Source organism: Catharus ustulatus, chromosome 10 (assembly GCF_009819885.2).
Source record: "Catharus ustulatus isolate bCatUst1 chromosome 10, bCatUst1.pri.v2, whole genome shotgun sequence".
Taxonomy (NCBI): Eukaryota; Metazoa; Chordata; class Aves; order Passeriformes; family Turdidae; genus Catharus; species Catharus ustulatus.
In genome coordinates, this window is record NC_046230.1 from 5,762,961 (window position 1) to 5,779,116 (window position 16,156).

General features: G+C 53.5%; 1 protein-coding gene across 2 annotated transcripts in view; it reads right to left on the minus strand.

Annotated features, from left to right (window-relative positions):
- Positions 1-225: 225 nt before the first annotated feature.
- EPHB1 (EPH receptor B1) overlaps positions 226-16,156 on the minus strand; it is a 77,071-nt gene continuing 61,140 nt past the window's right edge. The window contains exons 10-18 of one of the 2 annotated variants that reach the window (XM_033068477.1): positions 15,861-15,983; positions 14,548-14,795; positions 14,072-14,287; positions 11,810-11,959; positions 11,098-11,291; positions 10,499-10,654; positions 8,841-10,181; positions 5,931-6,026; positions 226-576 (exon numbers count right to left, since the gene is read on the minus strand). In XM_033068477.1, coding sequence (XP_032924368.1) covers positions 10,073-10,181; positions 10,499-10,654; positions 11,098-11,291; positions 11,810-11,959; positions 14,072-14,287; positions 14,548-14,795; positions 15,861-15,983 — 1,196 coding nt within the window. In that variant the 3' untranslated portion in view covers positions 226-576; positions 5,931-6,026; positions 8,841-10,072. The remainder of the gene's footprint in view (positions 577-5,930; positions 6,027-8,840; positions 10,182-10,498; positions 10,655-11,097; positions 11,292-11,809; positions 11,960-14,071; positions 14,288-14,547; positions 14,796-15,860; positions 15,984-16,156) is intronic. The other variant, XM_033068476.1, reaches the window with a different exon arrangement.

Consider the following 16,156-nt stretch of genomic DNA (forward strand, 5'->3'; position numbering starts at 1 on the left):
TGCTGCGAGCAAGCTCCGATAGGGATCGCCGAGAATAAAGTCACTTCATTTACAAACCGGGGAGCCAAATCTGATAGACATCAACATTCGAGGTAAGTCAAGGAGCGGTGGAGCGCTGCCAGCTCCCCAAATGAATATTCATGGCAAACACTCCCCCAGCTCCGAGCTGGAGAGAAGCCGGCAGCAGGAAGGCTGCCCCTGGGAAGGGGAAGGCGAGGGACCAGCCTTATTTCATCCTTTTTATTGAGTGCAATTTTCTCTTTAGTACAATATTCTCTGAAAGATACTGTTACAAACTCCGACAATTTCAACACAATCAACAAATTGGGGAAGAAGGGGAGGGGAGAGGGGAGCGAAAAAAAAAAAAACAAAACCAAAATTCCAAGGGTTGAAATCTTTTACAGACATCTCACTGGTTATGTACAGGACAGGGTAGGGCTGGCCCGGGACACGCCGCGGCTCGGGGGGACAGGGACCGGGGGATGCGGGACCTCCCAGAGCATCCTGGGGTGGGAAGCGGCCCCTGGGGCCCCTCTCCAGCGCTGCTGCTCCGCTGCCAAGCTGCACTCGACGCCCCTGCAAGGCAAGAGGAAGATGAAGATGAGGAGAGGGTGAGAACAGGCACATCCAGAGCTCAGAGAGCCCCGCCGAGCCCCCCCCACAGCCCCACACCCAGAGAAACCCAAAGGCTTCTCACAGCACACACAGCCTCTCAAACATCACAAAAAAAAAAAAAAAGAAAAAAAAAGCAGGGATTAATTAATATGCTGTCAGAAAAGTGATGATTTCAATGAAAGCTCTCCATTTCTCCTCAGGGGGGAAAAGGAAGGAGTGGAAGAGATGGAATTCTTTGTGAAGCTGAGCTGCTTTAGGGAGTGGAGGCTGGGATGTGATTTTGGGGGCGGGAGGGTATCCAGCACCCCCCCAGTAAGGCAGGAGCAAACCACCAGGCATCATCAAATCGCTTTTTCCAATGTAACAAAAAATTTTTTAAAATTCCCCATTTTCTCTGCTGCCAGGGGGAAGCCAGAAGGTCTGGGAACCAGAGGAGCAGCCCCAGGAGCACTTTCTCCATACCCTATAACCAACAAGTACCACACAGCAGCAAAATCCCATTATTTAGCCACTTTGGAGAGGCAAAGATGCTTTTAATATACAATTGCACCTTGGAAACATAAAGGCAGCACATTAAATAACAAAGCAATTGACTGCTGGGTCCCTTTGCCGGGCCACAAAAAACCGGGGCTCACTGGCTAATTATTGCTGGGCATCCCTGTGCCTCTCCAAACATACCAGTGCTTTCAGAAAGCCACCCCAGCTGTGCCTGACATTTCACTCCTATTAAAATTCATCATTCTCCTGAATGGAAATAATTTTTTTCTTTAGCAAACCCAGGTAGTAATGAAAGTTTTATTTAGTAATAGTGTTTGGTGGGAAAAGGGGCAGAGAAAAGGGAAGAGAAATTGAGATTATCTTTTTAAAAAGGGGAACTTCAGCTGGGTAAAAATATATTGCTGGATATTTCTTGGAAACAGGGGGCCATTTTCGGTGCTATGCTTGGAGGTTTGGTCTCACAGCTCTCATTAACGTTAATGGGATCAGAACAGCAAAACACCTGGAAAAAAGCTGGAACAGAAACACAAGAGATGAGAGGATGCTGAATTCTGCTAGAGACGGGCAGGTCCAGGATGGCTGCAAGCCGAGGTGGGGTGTTGGTGATGGCTATGGGCTGGGATTCTGCCACATGAAAGCTGGAGGGGAGCGATGGATCAGCATTCCCAGCTCTCCTGGTCCCCTCCCAACCTGCCCTGCAGCAGCAGAGCTGGGGAAGGCTTTGGGGGCTTATTTTCCCTGGAACCTCCTGGGGGTGCTGGCTGCAGCTCTCCCACACAGCTGCAGTCCTTCTCCTCCTCGGGCCAAAAATGATCCAGCGACAGCTAAGGATGATTTGGGCCGACCCCAGAGGATGGATCTCAGGAGACCCGAGGGACAGGTCACGAACAGCTGGAGGAGGATGGAGGGGGCTGGGGGCATGGCAGCTCATCCCAGGTACGCAGCCATCCCTCATCCTCATCCCCATCCCCATCCCCATCCTCCTCCCGGAGTGCAGGCGTGGGAGCCCCTGCGAGGCTTTGATCTCAGCCCTGAGTGCTGCCGCGACACACACGGCAATAGAAAGGCCCGTCTGTGCCCAGTCTGTGCCCCGTCTGTGCCCAGTCTGTGCCCGGTCTGTGCCCGGTCTGTGCCCAGTCTGTGCCCGGTCTGTGCCCGGTCTGTGCCCGGTCTGTGCCCAGTCTGTGCCCCGTCTGTGCCCGGTCTGTGCCCGGTCTGTGCCCGGTCTGTGCCCGGTCTGTGCCCCGTCTCTGCCCGGTCTGTGCCCGATCCGTGCGGGCAGCGCTTCCCGAGCAGCGCGCTTGGGATGGCAGCCCCGGGGTGCTCTCCTTTCCGCGCTCATGGCGATGCCCAGAACTGCAAATATCCCAATTAATCGAGGATGGGCGGCTCTGCAAACGCAGCTGCTGTGCCCGTGTGATGCCATGGGATAAGGGAGCAGCTGGTGGGAACAGGCAACTCTGGGAGTTGCCCATTTCCACACCCTCTGCAAAAGGAATTACATCCCATCCCCTTTTACCTGGGGCCTCCCAGAGCCCCATCCCCACCAGGCACCATCACAGACATGACATGGCACTGCCACCCAGGCACTAACCCCAGCTGAGTCCCTGACCAAGACAGCTGCTAGCTGGCTCCCAAACATTCTGGATGGGGAATCTGAAGAGTTCAGCCAAAGCACAGTGGGGAAAAACAAGAAAACCACCCGATACATGCACATTCCACATCTGCCTGTCCATGGAAGCCCCCACAAGGATGTGATGCGAGGCTCTCCTGGCTCCCCAGACAACACTTGCCCTGGGCTGCACCCCCCGCTGTCAGTCCTGCTTGGCACTAATTAGCATTGATAATTGCACTGATGGTGACCATAATTTTCCTGCCCTCTCTCTCTACCTTCACACAAGGGTTCAATTGCCTAATGAGGCCCCTGAGGATAATCAGAGAGGAGCAGGTTCCCCCACCACGACGGCAGATCCTGCACAGCATGAGGGGATGGGAGAGCAGAGAAGGCAAAGGCACAGCCCAGCAGCTGGATGGGGAAAGCTGCCTTGTCTTGTTTACTTGGGGACACAGAGAAAAGTTCACTCCAATTAATTTTTTTAAGTGGACGGGCGTTAATCCCCCTACACTTATCCAGAATTAATGCCTTAAGTAGATTTTTGCCTAATCCACTTCCACATCCGCCCCAAAAGGGCACTGTCTGTTTTGGGAAGGAGCAGAGTTCAGCTAATCCACTTAAGATTCGCAGGGCTGGTTTGTTCAGATTAACCTCCTCCAGCATTTCCCTCCAGAGACAGGCCAGGAAACCTCAACACCATCCTGCCTCTGCCACTGGCGGGGCTGTCCCCTCCCTGGCTGTGCCAGTGCTGGGGTCTGCAGGGACCCGGAGATGTCCCCAGAACAGCCACTACAGCAGAGCAAGGCAGCAGGGTGGGACAGCCAGGGGCTTGGGGGCTGCTTACACTCCAGTGGCCAGAGGAAGAGAGCAGAAGCAGCAGCAATGCTCAGACAAGGACAAGGGGGCAGCCTGGGTTGGAGGGGTGCTCACAGTGCTGGAGGACACCCAGCCAACAGTGACAGTCCTGAGACACCATCCCAAGTGCCAGCAGCTCTGACAACCCCAAAAGGTGCTGGTGAAGGGCACCATGGTCACCAGGACAGGTGCACTGCCCTCCCCAGCCGCGATCTGCTGCTCTGGCAGGAACCAAGACACCACACTGACTGCCATGGATGCTCATGGTTCCCACCTCACATCTCTTCCTAGCAGGCAAAGCAGAGGAGGCCTTCTCCTGCTTGGAGCAGCTCCCCTTTCCATGTCAAACTCTGGGAAGGCAACACAGCCCATCAGGGTCCAGTGATGGACATGAGGCAGCAGATCTCCCCTGAGACACAGAGCCAAACCCTGAGGACATCCAAAATGGTAGAGCACAACCCAACAGTGGCTCTCACACCTCCCAGACAGGCTTTGGAGGTGATTGAGCTCACCTGGGACAGGCAGAGCCATTCCCCATGGCAGGAGGGTTGATGATCCAAGATGATCCCAAAGAACCCCTCCAACATCCCAAAAATATGAAAAATATACGCCAAATCAGGAGCAGCAAAGAAATCACTGATGGGGTGAAATAACTTGCCACAGTGTGGAGCTGGCTTCTCCCCCACCATCACTCAAGAAGTTTCTGGCACTTCCAAAATTCTGAAGAGACTCACTGGGAATGATCCAAGTATTGGATCAGTATCCACCCTGGCAGGATCCTTCACAGAAGAGGCACCATGGCAGATGACAACCTGAATATTGAATCCCCCTCACGCAGAGGGGACATTGGGGCAGCAGGGATGAGCAGCACAGGGGTGAGTGCTGGAGCTGGATGTGACTCCCTGGCCCCTGCCCTTCCCACCAGCACTTCAAGGAGGATGGGTGACCTTGGAGCTACAGAACATTTCTGCATCTGTACATTCATTCCCTGTCCCAGAAACAGATTGCTCTTTTTTTTTTAAACTTGAATTCAATGTTTAAGAGTAATGATTTCCAAGTGAACACAGAGTGGCTCAGATATATTGGCAGTTTTTATGGATCAGAGGCAAAAGCCTTAATTCAGACCTTAACAAAGAGAAACATGTCTGTCCCCATCTCAGAACAACGGCAAGGGCTGATGGCAGTGCAAAAACCTTCCAAAGGTGATGCCAAAGGACTCAGCCCAGACCATGGGCCAACTGGGATGTTCCCACAGAGATGTTCTTGGGATGCAGGCAAACTTGTTGATGAGATTCTGCACCCCAACCCTTCCCTCTCTCTGAGTCAAACACCTGGCAAAGCAGAAGAGGAGATCCCACAGGACCCAGGCTGATACCAGGGGCACAGGGGGAAGGATAGTCCTGTTTTCTCCTTGGCAAAGGAGCATTAGAGGCACCAAAAGCTGACAGCACAGAAAAAATGGTTTGAGATCACCCTCATTTAAAAACCAGCTGCCTGCTGTTTTCATTGCAAGCCCTGCTCTGACTTGCAGAAATATTTAAAATTAAATACACATAAGTGCTTTCAAAGAACTGTTAATTTGAAGGTCATTAAATGGCATAAAATACATTCCTTTTTTTTTCTGGAAAGAGGCACATAATTATCCCATTAATACATGCTCTTCTTCCACTTTTAAGCCTCAGATATGCAAGAGGCTTGGGTTCACCTTCCCTGGCAGAGGCACCACATCTCCTTTTAATTACTGCTGTGGAGAAGCCTGCAGCTCCTCCATCACAGCCAGGGATGGGGCTGTGGAAAAAGCATGGAAAAGCCCCAGGGGAGAACGATGCAGCTGAATTGCAAATGGGGATTTTTGGGGAATGAGGGAAGTAACAGAGGGGCTGGAAATGTGAAGCCACTTGGCAACACCCAGTCCAGCTGTGAGGACCTTGCCCACTGATTCTCACACGAGACTTTGGGCCAAGCTCAGAGCAGAGGTTTGGTAGCCAAAAGTCCCTTTTATGATTTAATGCTCTATGCAAAAAGGACAAAGCCAACCCAGACACACACACAAAAAAAACCCTAAAAAAGACACAAAAGAGTTGAGGTTTTTACAGTTGCCATAGAAATGGAGAGAAGGAGCTGACGACTGCAGAGCACAAAGTGAAAGGCCAGGATCAGGGGCGAGGGTGAGGTGGGCTCACCCGGGCATGCAGCCACATCCATGCATGGATATTTATGTGGGATACAGCCAAAGGAGCAAGGCACTGTGACTGAGCTTCACTCATGAGCAGTGGCAGGGGTCAGGATCCAACCCAGTGAGGTTCACCAGCCCCTCCCAGCAGTTCCATGTGGCACAGGAACCCACCAGGACCCTGTGTGATGGATGGAGCACAGCCCGGAGGAAAGGCCTGTGCAGTTGGTCCTCTTTGATCCAAAACTCCTTTTACTTCCCTTTCAACCTCTGCAGGGAGAAAACAGTTTCTGAGCCAACCCTTCTCCTCTGTGATCAAAGAAAGAAAGTCCAACACCAACCAGCCTAGATCAGAAGATGTGAAATTGGAATGTTCATCTTTAGACTGAGGAAGAGGCTCTCACCAGAGCAGCAGCAACAAAGCAGCATCAAAGAGGTGCCACCCAAGTCAAGGTGAGAGACTCTTCCTTGGCATCTGACAAAGGAAAAGGAGGAACAGGTCAAACACAACGCTGCTGCCATGGCCAGGCAGGGATAGCACTGCCACTCCAGACAGAAAGGCTTCACAGTTTGGAAAACTGATTTTACATGGAATAAAGGCTTTTAAAGAAACAAAATGGTCTGTCAGAAGTCATCTGAAATTTTTATACTGTTTTTTTTCAATAAAAAGCAAAAACCGAACATGGGTATTTTGAACTCGCCCCTTTGTTTTCCATTAACAGACTGATGGCCTTTCATGAAAGCTTCTGGTTTGGATGAAACACCTTGTACTGAAAGGCAAGAGAACAGGTGGCCCATGGTGCCCCTCCCTCAAGTTTCACCTTGACAGCAACTCCCTTGGCCATGATGCCTCTTTGCTGCAGGGCTTGGTTTGAGCCCAGCTGCACTCCCTTTGCTCAGCCCTGAGCACCACCAATCTGCTGCTGGGCTCTTGCATGACCCTGCAGGGGACACATCCAGGTGCCAGCACAAGGCCAAGATGCGGGGACAGCTGGTTAGGAGTGCTGGGATATGGGAATCATCTGCTCTGACACAGCTCAGGAGACACCAGATGTTGGATACCTGGGAAAGGGCAACAGAATGGAAAGGCCACCAGCCCTGGCAATGCCCAGGGGCACTGCTGGGGGCCCAGAGCCAAGGAGCATCTTCCACCCTGGGAAATGGAACCAAGAAGGTTTTGGCATCTCTGACAGCACCTGAGCACCCAGACAGCCTGTTTGGTATCTGGTCTGCTGGGTGGGATGGGCAGGACTGCACGATTCACATTTCATATTCATGATGAAACAACCCCAAGCTGTGCCAGGGGAGGTTCAAGTTGGACACCAGGAAGAATTTCTTCACTGAAGCAGGGAGGTGGTGGAATGCCCATCCTCCAAGGTGTTCAAGGAACAGTGGGCATGGCACTCAGTTCCCTGGGGGGTTCAGTCACAGGTTGGACTCGGTCTCAGAGATCCATTTTCACCCTATAACACTGGGGCTCAGTACTGAAGGGTTTACACTAAAGCAGGGTTGCTGTGGTGTGCCGGGGCAGGGACAGCAGCAGCAGCTGCCTCACTGTGCTCGCAGAACCAGCGACAGCAGCAGGGGAGCCATAAAGGTGCAGTATTGATATTTAGCCTGTGTGGCTGTCACTCGTTCCTTTAAACGCCTTTAGCTTCCTTCTAATAAAAGAGAAACCATAAAAAAACCCACAAAGGACCCTTCAGAGGCAGCGAATACCAATGTGGCAGGGCGGCGCATTAGCATGCACAGTGCCCGCTCCATCTGCATGTTGTGTTCCGTGTGACAACATCCCGGAATACAGATTTGGGCCGCCAGCATCCCGAGAGGAATTAGCAATCCTCTATCAGACAGGAAGAGGAGCAGTCCCTGCTGTTGTAAACAAGGGGTGTTTTTCTCTGCCTCTTTCTCTGGGGGGAGTTCAGTGAATTGGAACAAGTTCATTCCTGCATCTTGTTAGCTCCCGTTCTTTGGCAGAGCACAGGTCATCTGCCTTGGGCAATGGAAGAAAAAACCTGGAGGTGTAAAGAGCACTCCAAAGGGTCTTTCACCTGCTACTGGGGACAAATTATGAGCATGAACATGTTCCTCATGAACCACCATGAACTGAGCATGTGCTCCTCACGGGATACCCGGGGGTCCACCCAGCCACAGAGGACCCTGACAGCCCCAACACAGGAGGGACAGTGCTCCCACCCAGGAGATGTGGACAGTGCTGGCAGCAGGCAGAGCACAGGCTGTGGCAGCAAGCAAATCTGGTGAGACATCTCCAGGCACACATAGGAATGCAGTGGGGCAGATGGACATGGAGCAATCCCACAGTGTAGCTGGATGTGGGCAGCCCCATGGCGAGAACAGACATGGGGAAAAGCCACAGCCCAGGTGGATGTGAGCCATCCTCACAGCACTGATGGACACAGGACATCACTGCAGCACAGAAAGACGTGGGCTGAGAAGTCAAGCAGCCCCTATAATATACGGGGCTGGACATGGGCAACCCTGTGGCTCAGGAGCACCCCCAGGACAGGGATGGACGCAGGACATCCCCAAGGTGCTGGCAGATGTGGAGAATTGCGATGGTGGGGATGAGGAGTGAGGGGAAAGGAGTGGGAGTGAAGAGGACAGAGGGTGTCTGTGTACATATGAGCCACCATGGCACCAAATCTGGGCTAGGACCTGCAGCCCCTGAGGCACAGCCACGGCCAGCCCGTGCCACTGCTCCTCACCACACAGGGGCCAGCACAGCGCTGGTGAGAGCGGCGATGGATCACTGCAACTCACACACAGCCCTCCAAGTAAAAGCCTTATTAAGAGTTCATCTGTTTTATAAACTCCTGGCACAATCCACAGGGGGAGGTCAGATGGTCCAGCCTTACAATATTCCGGGTAAACACTGACACGTGTTGGGCAATTTTAACCGGATCAATTTGCCTAGGAGACCAATGGAGGAATCAAAAAAAAGAGAACAATAAAGATCAAATTAAATATGGGGAAACATCCACTGGGAGAGGCTATAAAGAAGAGCAGAAAAATACAGAGCAGGACGGACAGATGGACAGAAACACACGAGACACTCCGACCTACCTCTGAAGCCATGAAACCTAAGTCCATAAATCAATATCAAAATCCTTAGGTCCACAAGATGGGGGAAAAAGTCCTCCAAAGCCATCTTCCAGACATCATCGAGGCCCTGGAGGCCTGAGCAGTCCATTTCCCAGAGCATCTCTCCTCCAGCAGCCACCAACCCAGTCACAGCCACGCGGTGGCTCCTCCAGTCCCGTCCCATCCCCGCCGCACCGGCCGGCCCTTGGCATCCTCCTTCCCACATGCAGGATGCTGAGTGCTTCCTTCATCACTGGGGGCTTCCCAGCTGCCCTGAGGGCTGTGGGTACCACCCCTGGCCCCCTGGGCTGGGGAGCGGCTGCAGGGTCAGCGCTGGTCCTCGGTCATGGACAAGCAGTGAGTCCACGGAGGGTTGACGACATACACAGGCGCACGAGCGCGCACACACACACGGGAACACCTCTTTCCATTTTCCAGGATGGAGAGTTTGTGTTTTTTTAATCCTTTTTTTCCTTTTTGCAAAAAAAATGCAAGCAAAAGAGAAAAAAAACCCAACAAAACCAAAACCCAAGGTTTTCTATTGAAGGTACATCTCTTCTTCAATATGAAGACATTAACTGGATTGAGTCGGATCCCCCATGCAGTGGTCAGTGAAGTCCTTTGGTAGTTGCCGGAGCGGCACCCGGGTGGGATGGCAGGGAGCTGCGGAGACATCTGAGGACACATCCACCCAGTCCGTGAGCAGAGAGGGGAGTGGGGTGAGCCGGGAGGGCCGGGGCAGGGAGGAAGGGCAAAAGAAGAACAAGGAAGGTGGTCTCCAGACAGGATGCTCCATCTCGTGCCTCTCCCTTCCCCAACAGCCCCTTCCTCCTTCTCAGTTTTGACCACTGCTCACTGGTGGTGGGATTGGAGTCTGGTCTCTAGGGTTTGGGTTTGTTTCCCAACGCACATTGGTTTGTCTTCATTGTTTTTTATGATTTTTTTTTGTTTTGCTTTGCTTTTTAAATATATGATTTGTACATATTTATATGTATTTAAACGCTGTCCCCCACGACATTGGTAAGTGTGCTTCTGTTGGTGAGGAACGGAAGTCACCAGCCAGAGGTGAGTCCCAGGAACATCCTGTGGCTGCAGTGGCAGTCCCCAGGCAGCGGTGGCTCCTCTCCCAGCGCTGCCCCGCGTCAGTTCCTCCCCTCCCAGCTCTGCCCTCTGCTGCACGCCCTCCCCGGCCCCTCCCCATGGAACAAGGGACATCATGCCATCGAGGTCGGAGACTGGCTCATCTGCACTCGCATGGACTGGACGCTGTTCAGGATCTTCTTCTGGTGCCCAGCCAAAGTCACCCCTATTCTGAGGAGATCTCTGGAAGACAGACAGACAGAGGAAGGTCAATGGGCAGCTGAGGGTGGTGAACCTGTTTTGCTGTTGCTGAGGGAGGTGAGGGAGGTAAGCTCAGCTGGAACATCCACAGAGCCCAAGCATGGTCCTGTGAGCATCGCTGGGTCTGAGATCAGAGAGACATCCCCACACTGACCCCCAAATAGTAAATGTGACCACCTCTATACTCTGGGTGACCAGTGTGAGGGATGCTCACACCTGTCCTTTGCCCTGAACTGACCTCCCCACCTCCCCAGTTGGGCAGCACCCTGATTTCGGGCAGCCCTGGCATGACAACTCACTCGGACGTCATCTGGGCCACCAGCTGCAGGGAGGTGAAGCCAGCGGTCAGGAAGCTGTCCCGGTACTGGCTCATCTTCACAGCACTCAGCCAGTCGTCTACTGAGGTAAAGGCAGTGAAGTCGGGGATGGAGCGGTCGAGGAGGGGCTGAGAAGGCCTGAAACAGGACACACCGCTGGGGACAAGCCTGGCTGGCACCAAGGGGCTGCCCTGCCTGAGCCTGGCCAGCACAGGGACACACTCCCCAGTCCACCCGCTGTGCTCCCCCCAGCACACACCCATGCAAGGCCACCAGGAAGGCCTGTCCCACGGGAACACCGCTGTGCCAAGCAATGCTTTGCAAGTTCACACACTGTATCCCAGCTGCGGGAGCCACAGGGATGAGGCATGGAGCAGCCACCACACCCAAATGGTCACACGCCACAAAGAATCAATAGCAAAGAATTATTGCCGCTGCTTGGCTGAAAACTGCATGTTCTTTGTGTGACTGCCAGGCAGAGCAAAGCCAGAACCCCCTGCCCCCGCTTCAGGATTTCAGCATTCCCGAGCCGCTCGGGGAGCCTCTCCCCAGGCCGTGGGACGGTGACAGGGAGCACTCACACGGCGGTGATGGTCGCCACAGTTTTGAGGCTTGCCGGGTTGCGGATCATTTTGTCGAGGGTGTTGACGATCTCGGTGAAGCGCGGGCGGGTGTTGCGGTCCTTCTGCCAGCAGTCCAGCATCAGCTGGTGCAGGGCGGCCGGGCAGTCCATGGGCGGGGGCAGCCGGTAGTCCTGCTCGATGGCGTTGATGACCTGCGCGTGGATGAGGATCAGTGAGTGAGGGGAGAGTGGGTGAGGGGCTCGGGGGCTCCCTGAGCTGCTCGTGCAGCAGAGGGGCTGCAGGCAGCCAGGAAGGCACGGCCAGCCCGGCTGATCAGCAGCCAAGGGAGCGGGAGGAGCCGGGTGCTCTCCGAGGTTAATCTCCGCTCTGATGCTCCGCGGCTGCAGTTCCTCCCAGCGGAGAGCTGCCACTCATTATCTCGGCGGATCTCGCCGGAGTACAGCAGTCACACTTCCAAAGCTCCTTCCCTGCTCGTAAACCCTCTGAACATTTTCAAAGGCCCTGCAGCTTGCTGAAGTCCAATTACCAGCCCACTGGCTTTTCTTCCCAATTTCCCTCCTTGCATCCTCTCGCTCACCAGCCTGTTTCATCTCCAAACCGAGTGCTCCTGAGGCTCCAGGAAGGAGCAGTGAGCCCTTCAGGCACGGATTTCTTTTGGGAACGAGCCCCCCCAGGCCCCCAGAGCAGAGTGGATGACCCCAGTGCTTACATCTTGGTTGGACATGTCCCAGTAGGGCCTCTCCCCGAACGACATCACCTCCCACATGACGATGCCATAGCTCCAGACGTCGCTGGCTGAGGTGAACTTGCGGTAGGCGATGGCCTCCGGTGCCGTCCACCTGACAGGGATCTTCCCCCCCTACAGAAAAAGGGACTGCAGCTGAGAAACCTCTCTCTGGGCAGAGGAGGCTGGATGCCCACAAGCCAGGGCTGGGGCCATCCCACGGGGCCATGCCACACACCCCAAACCATGGGTCCCTGGGGACCCCACCAAGGAGTGGGCAGGCAGCACCTGATGGGACAAGGAGGAAGGAGTCAAAAACAGCAGCATGAATGTATCTTGTACCTGCCTAAAATGGCTTACCTTAACAAAACAAATGGGTTTATCCAAGGACTTACCCCACTGACTGACACCACCCACTCCAGCTGTCCTGCAGGACCCAGCACATCAATGGCCTGTCCCCAGGTCCCCTCCCACGGAGTCACCAGGTGACAAGGCTAAGCACAACTGGGCTAGTGCTTGTCACAGGTGAGGAGCCACAGGCATCCCCATCCCTTGGCCCTCAATGGAAACAAGGTTGAACTAAAAGCATCCTCTACAGATTCATCTGGGCTGAAGGCCCTCCCAGCCCTAGTTTTGGAATGGAAGACAAGAAGCAAAACACCTTTAAAACCCAATGCAAAGCACTGCTGTAGGATAGTGCCCTTTGGCAGAGAGCTCCTCATTTCTCCCAAAGGCTCAAAATCACACTCAGCATCTCAAGTGACCCCGCCAAGCCAGGGCAGGCCCCAGGGCCAAAGGCCACGCCAAGGGCACAGGGATGTGAGGAAGAGCAGCACGCACAGAGGGATTGCTCCCTGGGAAAGCTCCATAAAACAACCACCAAAAAAGCCAAGGGATAAGGAAAACCGCAGACACGCACAGGAATTTTCTGGGGGCAGGACTGCATTGTAAATAGTTTAGCACAATCATTTTCCATAGCCTTTCCGAGGACGCGTCAGCCGCTCTTGAAGGATGAATGGCAAAAAATTTGATTTGAATAACTACAAATGGAGAAATTAACTGCTAGGTTGTTTTTCCTGCCTTTTCCCCAGAGCGAAAAGCCTGCTGTGGGAGGCAGAGTGATGCAATCGCAGGCACAGCATCACTTCCCAGCTGCCAGGGAGATCTATTATGGCCTAAATTAAATAAAAACACAGATGAGATAATCTCCTTTTATCTCTGAAGGTGGGGAAAAGACTAATTCATCCCTCATCTCAGCAGCTACTGCTGGGGTCTTTGAAGGAAAAATAGAAGCTGGGTGTCTGCTCAAAGGCTGCTGCCTGCAGGAAGGGTCTGGGCAAGGAGTCGGGCAGCTCTGCGGGGAACAGGAACATCCCATTGAGCAGGGGAGAGACAGTGAGGGGCTGCAACTGGGCCAAAACATCGAGTCAGCCTTAAAGGCATGTCCCTGGCTTTCCCATTTTGGCAGCTGGAGCCAGCCCTGGCACCTGGGCACAGCTCAGCAGCCCAAGGAACTGCTTTGGCAGGAGCTGGTGCAGCCCCGTGCCGGCACCCACCGAACACTCTTCTGATTAATCCATTACATGAGGCCAGCGAGTTGCTCATCCCTTTCCCCTCTGATCATCCTTAACACCACTCAGGGGATCACAAGCAGGACAGTGGCTGTGCTGGGGAGCTGGGGGTCCCCTGGGGTAGCCAGGAGCAGGGGGAGAAGAGAGCTGCCATTACCTACAAATGAGTTAATTAAGGAGGAGAAGGATGGCTGGGGAATGGCAGAGCTCCCGTTAGGCTTGTCTCTTTAATTTATGCTTGGAACAAGTTTCCAGCAGGGAAAAGCAGACCAGACCTGGAGCACTGGGGGAAGGGGAGTTAAAACACCATTGCTGTGCTGCCAGGAGTTGCTGTGATCCCCCTGCCTTCCCTTCCTGCTTCTCCAGGGACTCCTCTATGCACCCTTCCTCCACAAAGGAGAGGGAAGAAGCTTATCTGGACACTGCAGAAGGTAGAAAGGTGCTTAGGGAGGAGGGAGGTGGAAAACTTCTAGAAAGGAGGAAGAGAAAGGAGGGTAAAGGGGATAATTTGCAGAAACCACAGCCAGGACCTCTGGACCACGAACCTATGTGGTGGGAACACTCATGAGGTACTCCCACCCATGCCAGACTTACATCCAGCACCCTTCTCCCAGGCCCAGCAGGTGCAGGGCACAGGCAGTGCTGGGCAGGAGAACATCCTGCAGGAGGTACCTACCAAGGAGCTGGTGTAGGTGGGGTCAGACGTGTCGTCCTGCAGGTAGCGCGAGAGGCCAAAGTCGGACACTTTGCACACCAGGTTGCTATTGACCAGGATGTTCCTGGCAGCCAGATCTCGATGCACATAATTCATCTCTGCCAGGTACTTCATCCCAGCAGCAATCCCTCTGAGCATTCCCACCAGCTGGATCACTGTGAACTGCCCATCGTTTTGCTGTGAGGAGAAAGAGCAGGCACTGGGGTGAGCATGCAGACCCCACGGTGGGACCAGCGCCACTCACCCTGACCTCAGGAGGATGCTGCACCTCCAGCTGCCCAGCTGGATTACAGCACAGGCAAGCACTCCAAAACACACATTTTGGAGACGTATGGCACACTCCACCAGCTCCCAAATTAAGCCAACAGGCTGGGATTTATGAACAGGACACTGACATGTCATTCCCAAATCCCCCAGCACTGGTGGCCTGGCCTTACCCGCAGGAAGGAGTCCAGGGCCCCGTTCTCCATGAACTCCGTGATGATCATGACCGGCCGGCTCTTGGTGACCACCCCTTCGAGGCGAATGATGTTGGGGTGGTCGAACTGCCCCATGATGCTGGCCTCGCTCAGGAAATCCCGGCGCTGCTTCTCCGAGTACCCGGCCTTGAGCGTCTTGATGGCCACGTAGATCTCCCGCTTGCCCGGCAGCTTCAGGCGCCCTTTGTACACCTCTCCAAACTCCCCTGCAGGCACAGGATGGAATCATTTAGGTTGGTCAACCTTTGACCAATCAGCACCAGAGCCACCACCTTCTCCTCCTCCTCCACACTAAACATTGCAAAGAGCAAGGGGTCCTTGCCCAGCTGAGAAATGGCAGCCAATTCACACTTAAACAACGCTCTCCTCTACAAATCTGCCCACCTGTCCTCCTTAAAAGGGCCAATGTCTGCTACTGGGGGCATGTTTGCAACCTTCTCCAAGGTGACAGAGCCCACAGTCAACACAGGCAGAGGCTGCAGCTGCCTGTGCAAACCCCCACAAGGAGGATTTACAGGTAAAGTGCATCCACATTTAAGGACTACCTCAAATATCAGGTGTTGGTGGGGTTAATCTCAGCTGCCTTTCTGCACATCAATTATCTTGGGGTGGGAAATAATTGGGCTGTTTACACTGCTGCTCTCTGATCTAAAATACAGAGAACAAGGAGAGTTTTCACTTCACCAAAGCAAAATTTGCCTGAGGAGGGATTACATTTAAGCCATGTTTGTAGCCACTCTGCCTTGATGAGCAGCAAAGGGCAGGTGAAACATTGCTGAACTTGATCCCAAACAAACTGACTCATTGCTTCCTCACAGCTTCCCCTCCCCAGCTTCTCACTTTCTCCTCCGTGAGTATGACACAGTTTTTTAAAAATGGCAATAGAACAGCACAGATCACTCACACACACATGCTATGTGTGTGTATATATACATATGTAAGGGAATATGGCATAGACTGCAGTGAGATGGGGCTTTTCTTGTTATCTCACAGAAAAGCCACACGGAAAATCCCAAGAAGCCCCATGGTCAGCCAGTGAATACATTCCTGGAGCCCTTCCCACCTGAGAGGAACTTTGAGAGCATAAAACAACCCCATGTCCACCCCAACCCATCACAAACCCAGGAAAACCTGATGTTTCAAGGCTTCATTGAGGCTTTCCAGGAGAAGTACCATGTGTGCTCCCCCACAGACTTGCTCCAGGTGGGTGCACAACCACACAGGAGTAGCAGAGAGGGCAGGGAAGGATGGGCAGCAGGAGAGAGACCCACCTGCCCCAATGACCTCTTCAATCTTCACAAAGGACACGTCGATCTCCTTGGCGAACTCTCGGACGGCTTCGTTGGGGTCCTCGTAGGTGAAGGGGTCGATGTAGATCTTCATCCCTGGGGACCCTTGTCACAGGGAAGACAGGAAAACAGTAAAAGGGAGAGAATTACAGAAACAGAGTTACTAGAATCGTTTGGGCTGGAAGGAGCTCTAAGTTTATTCCATACCATCCCCCACAAGCAGAGATGCCTTCCACTAAACCAGTTTGCTCCAAGCCCCATCCAACCTGGCCTTGGAC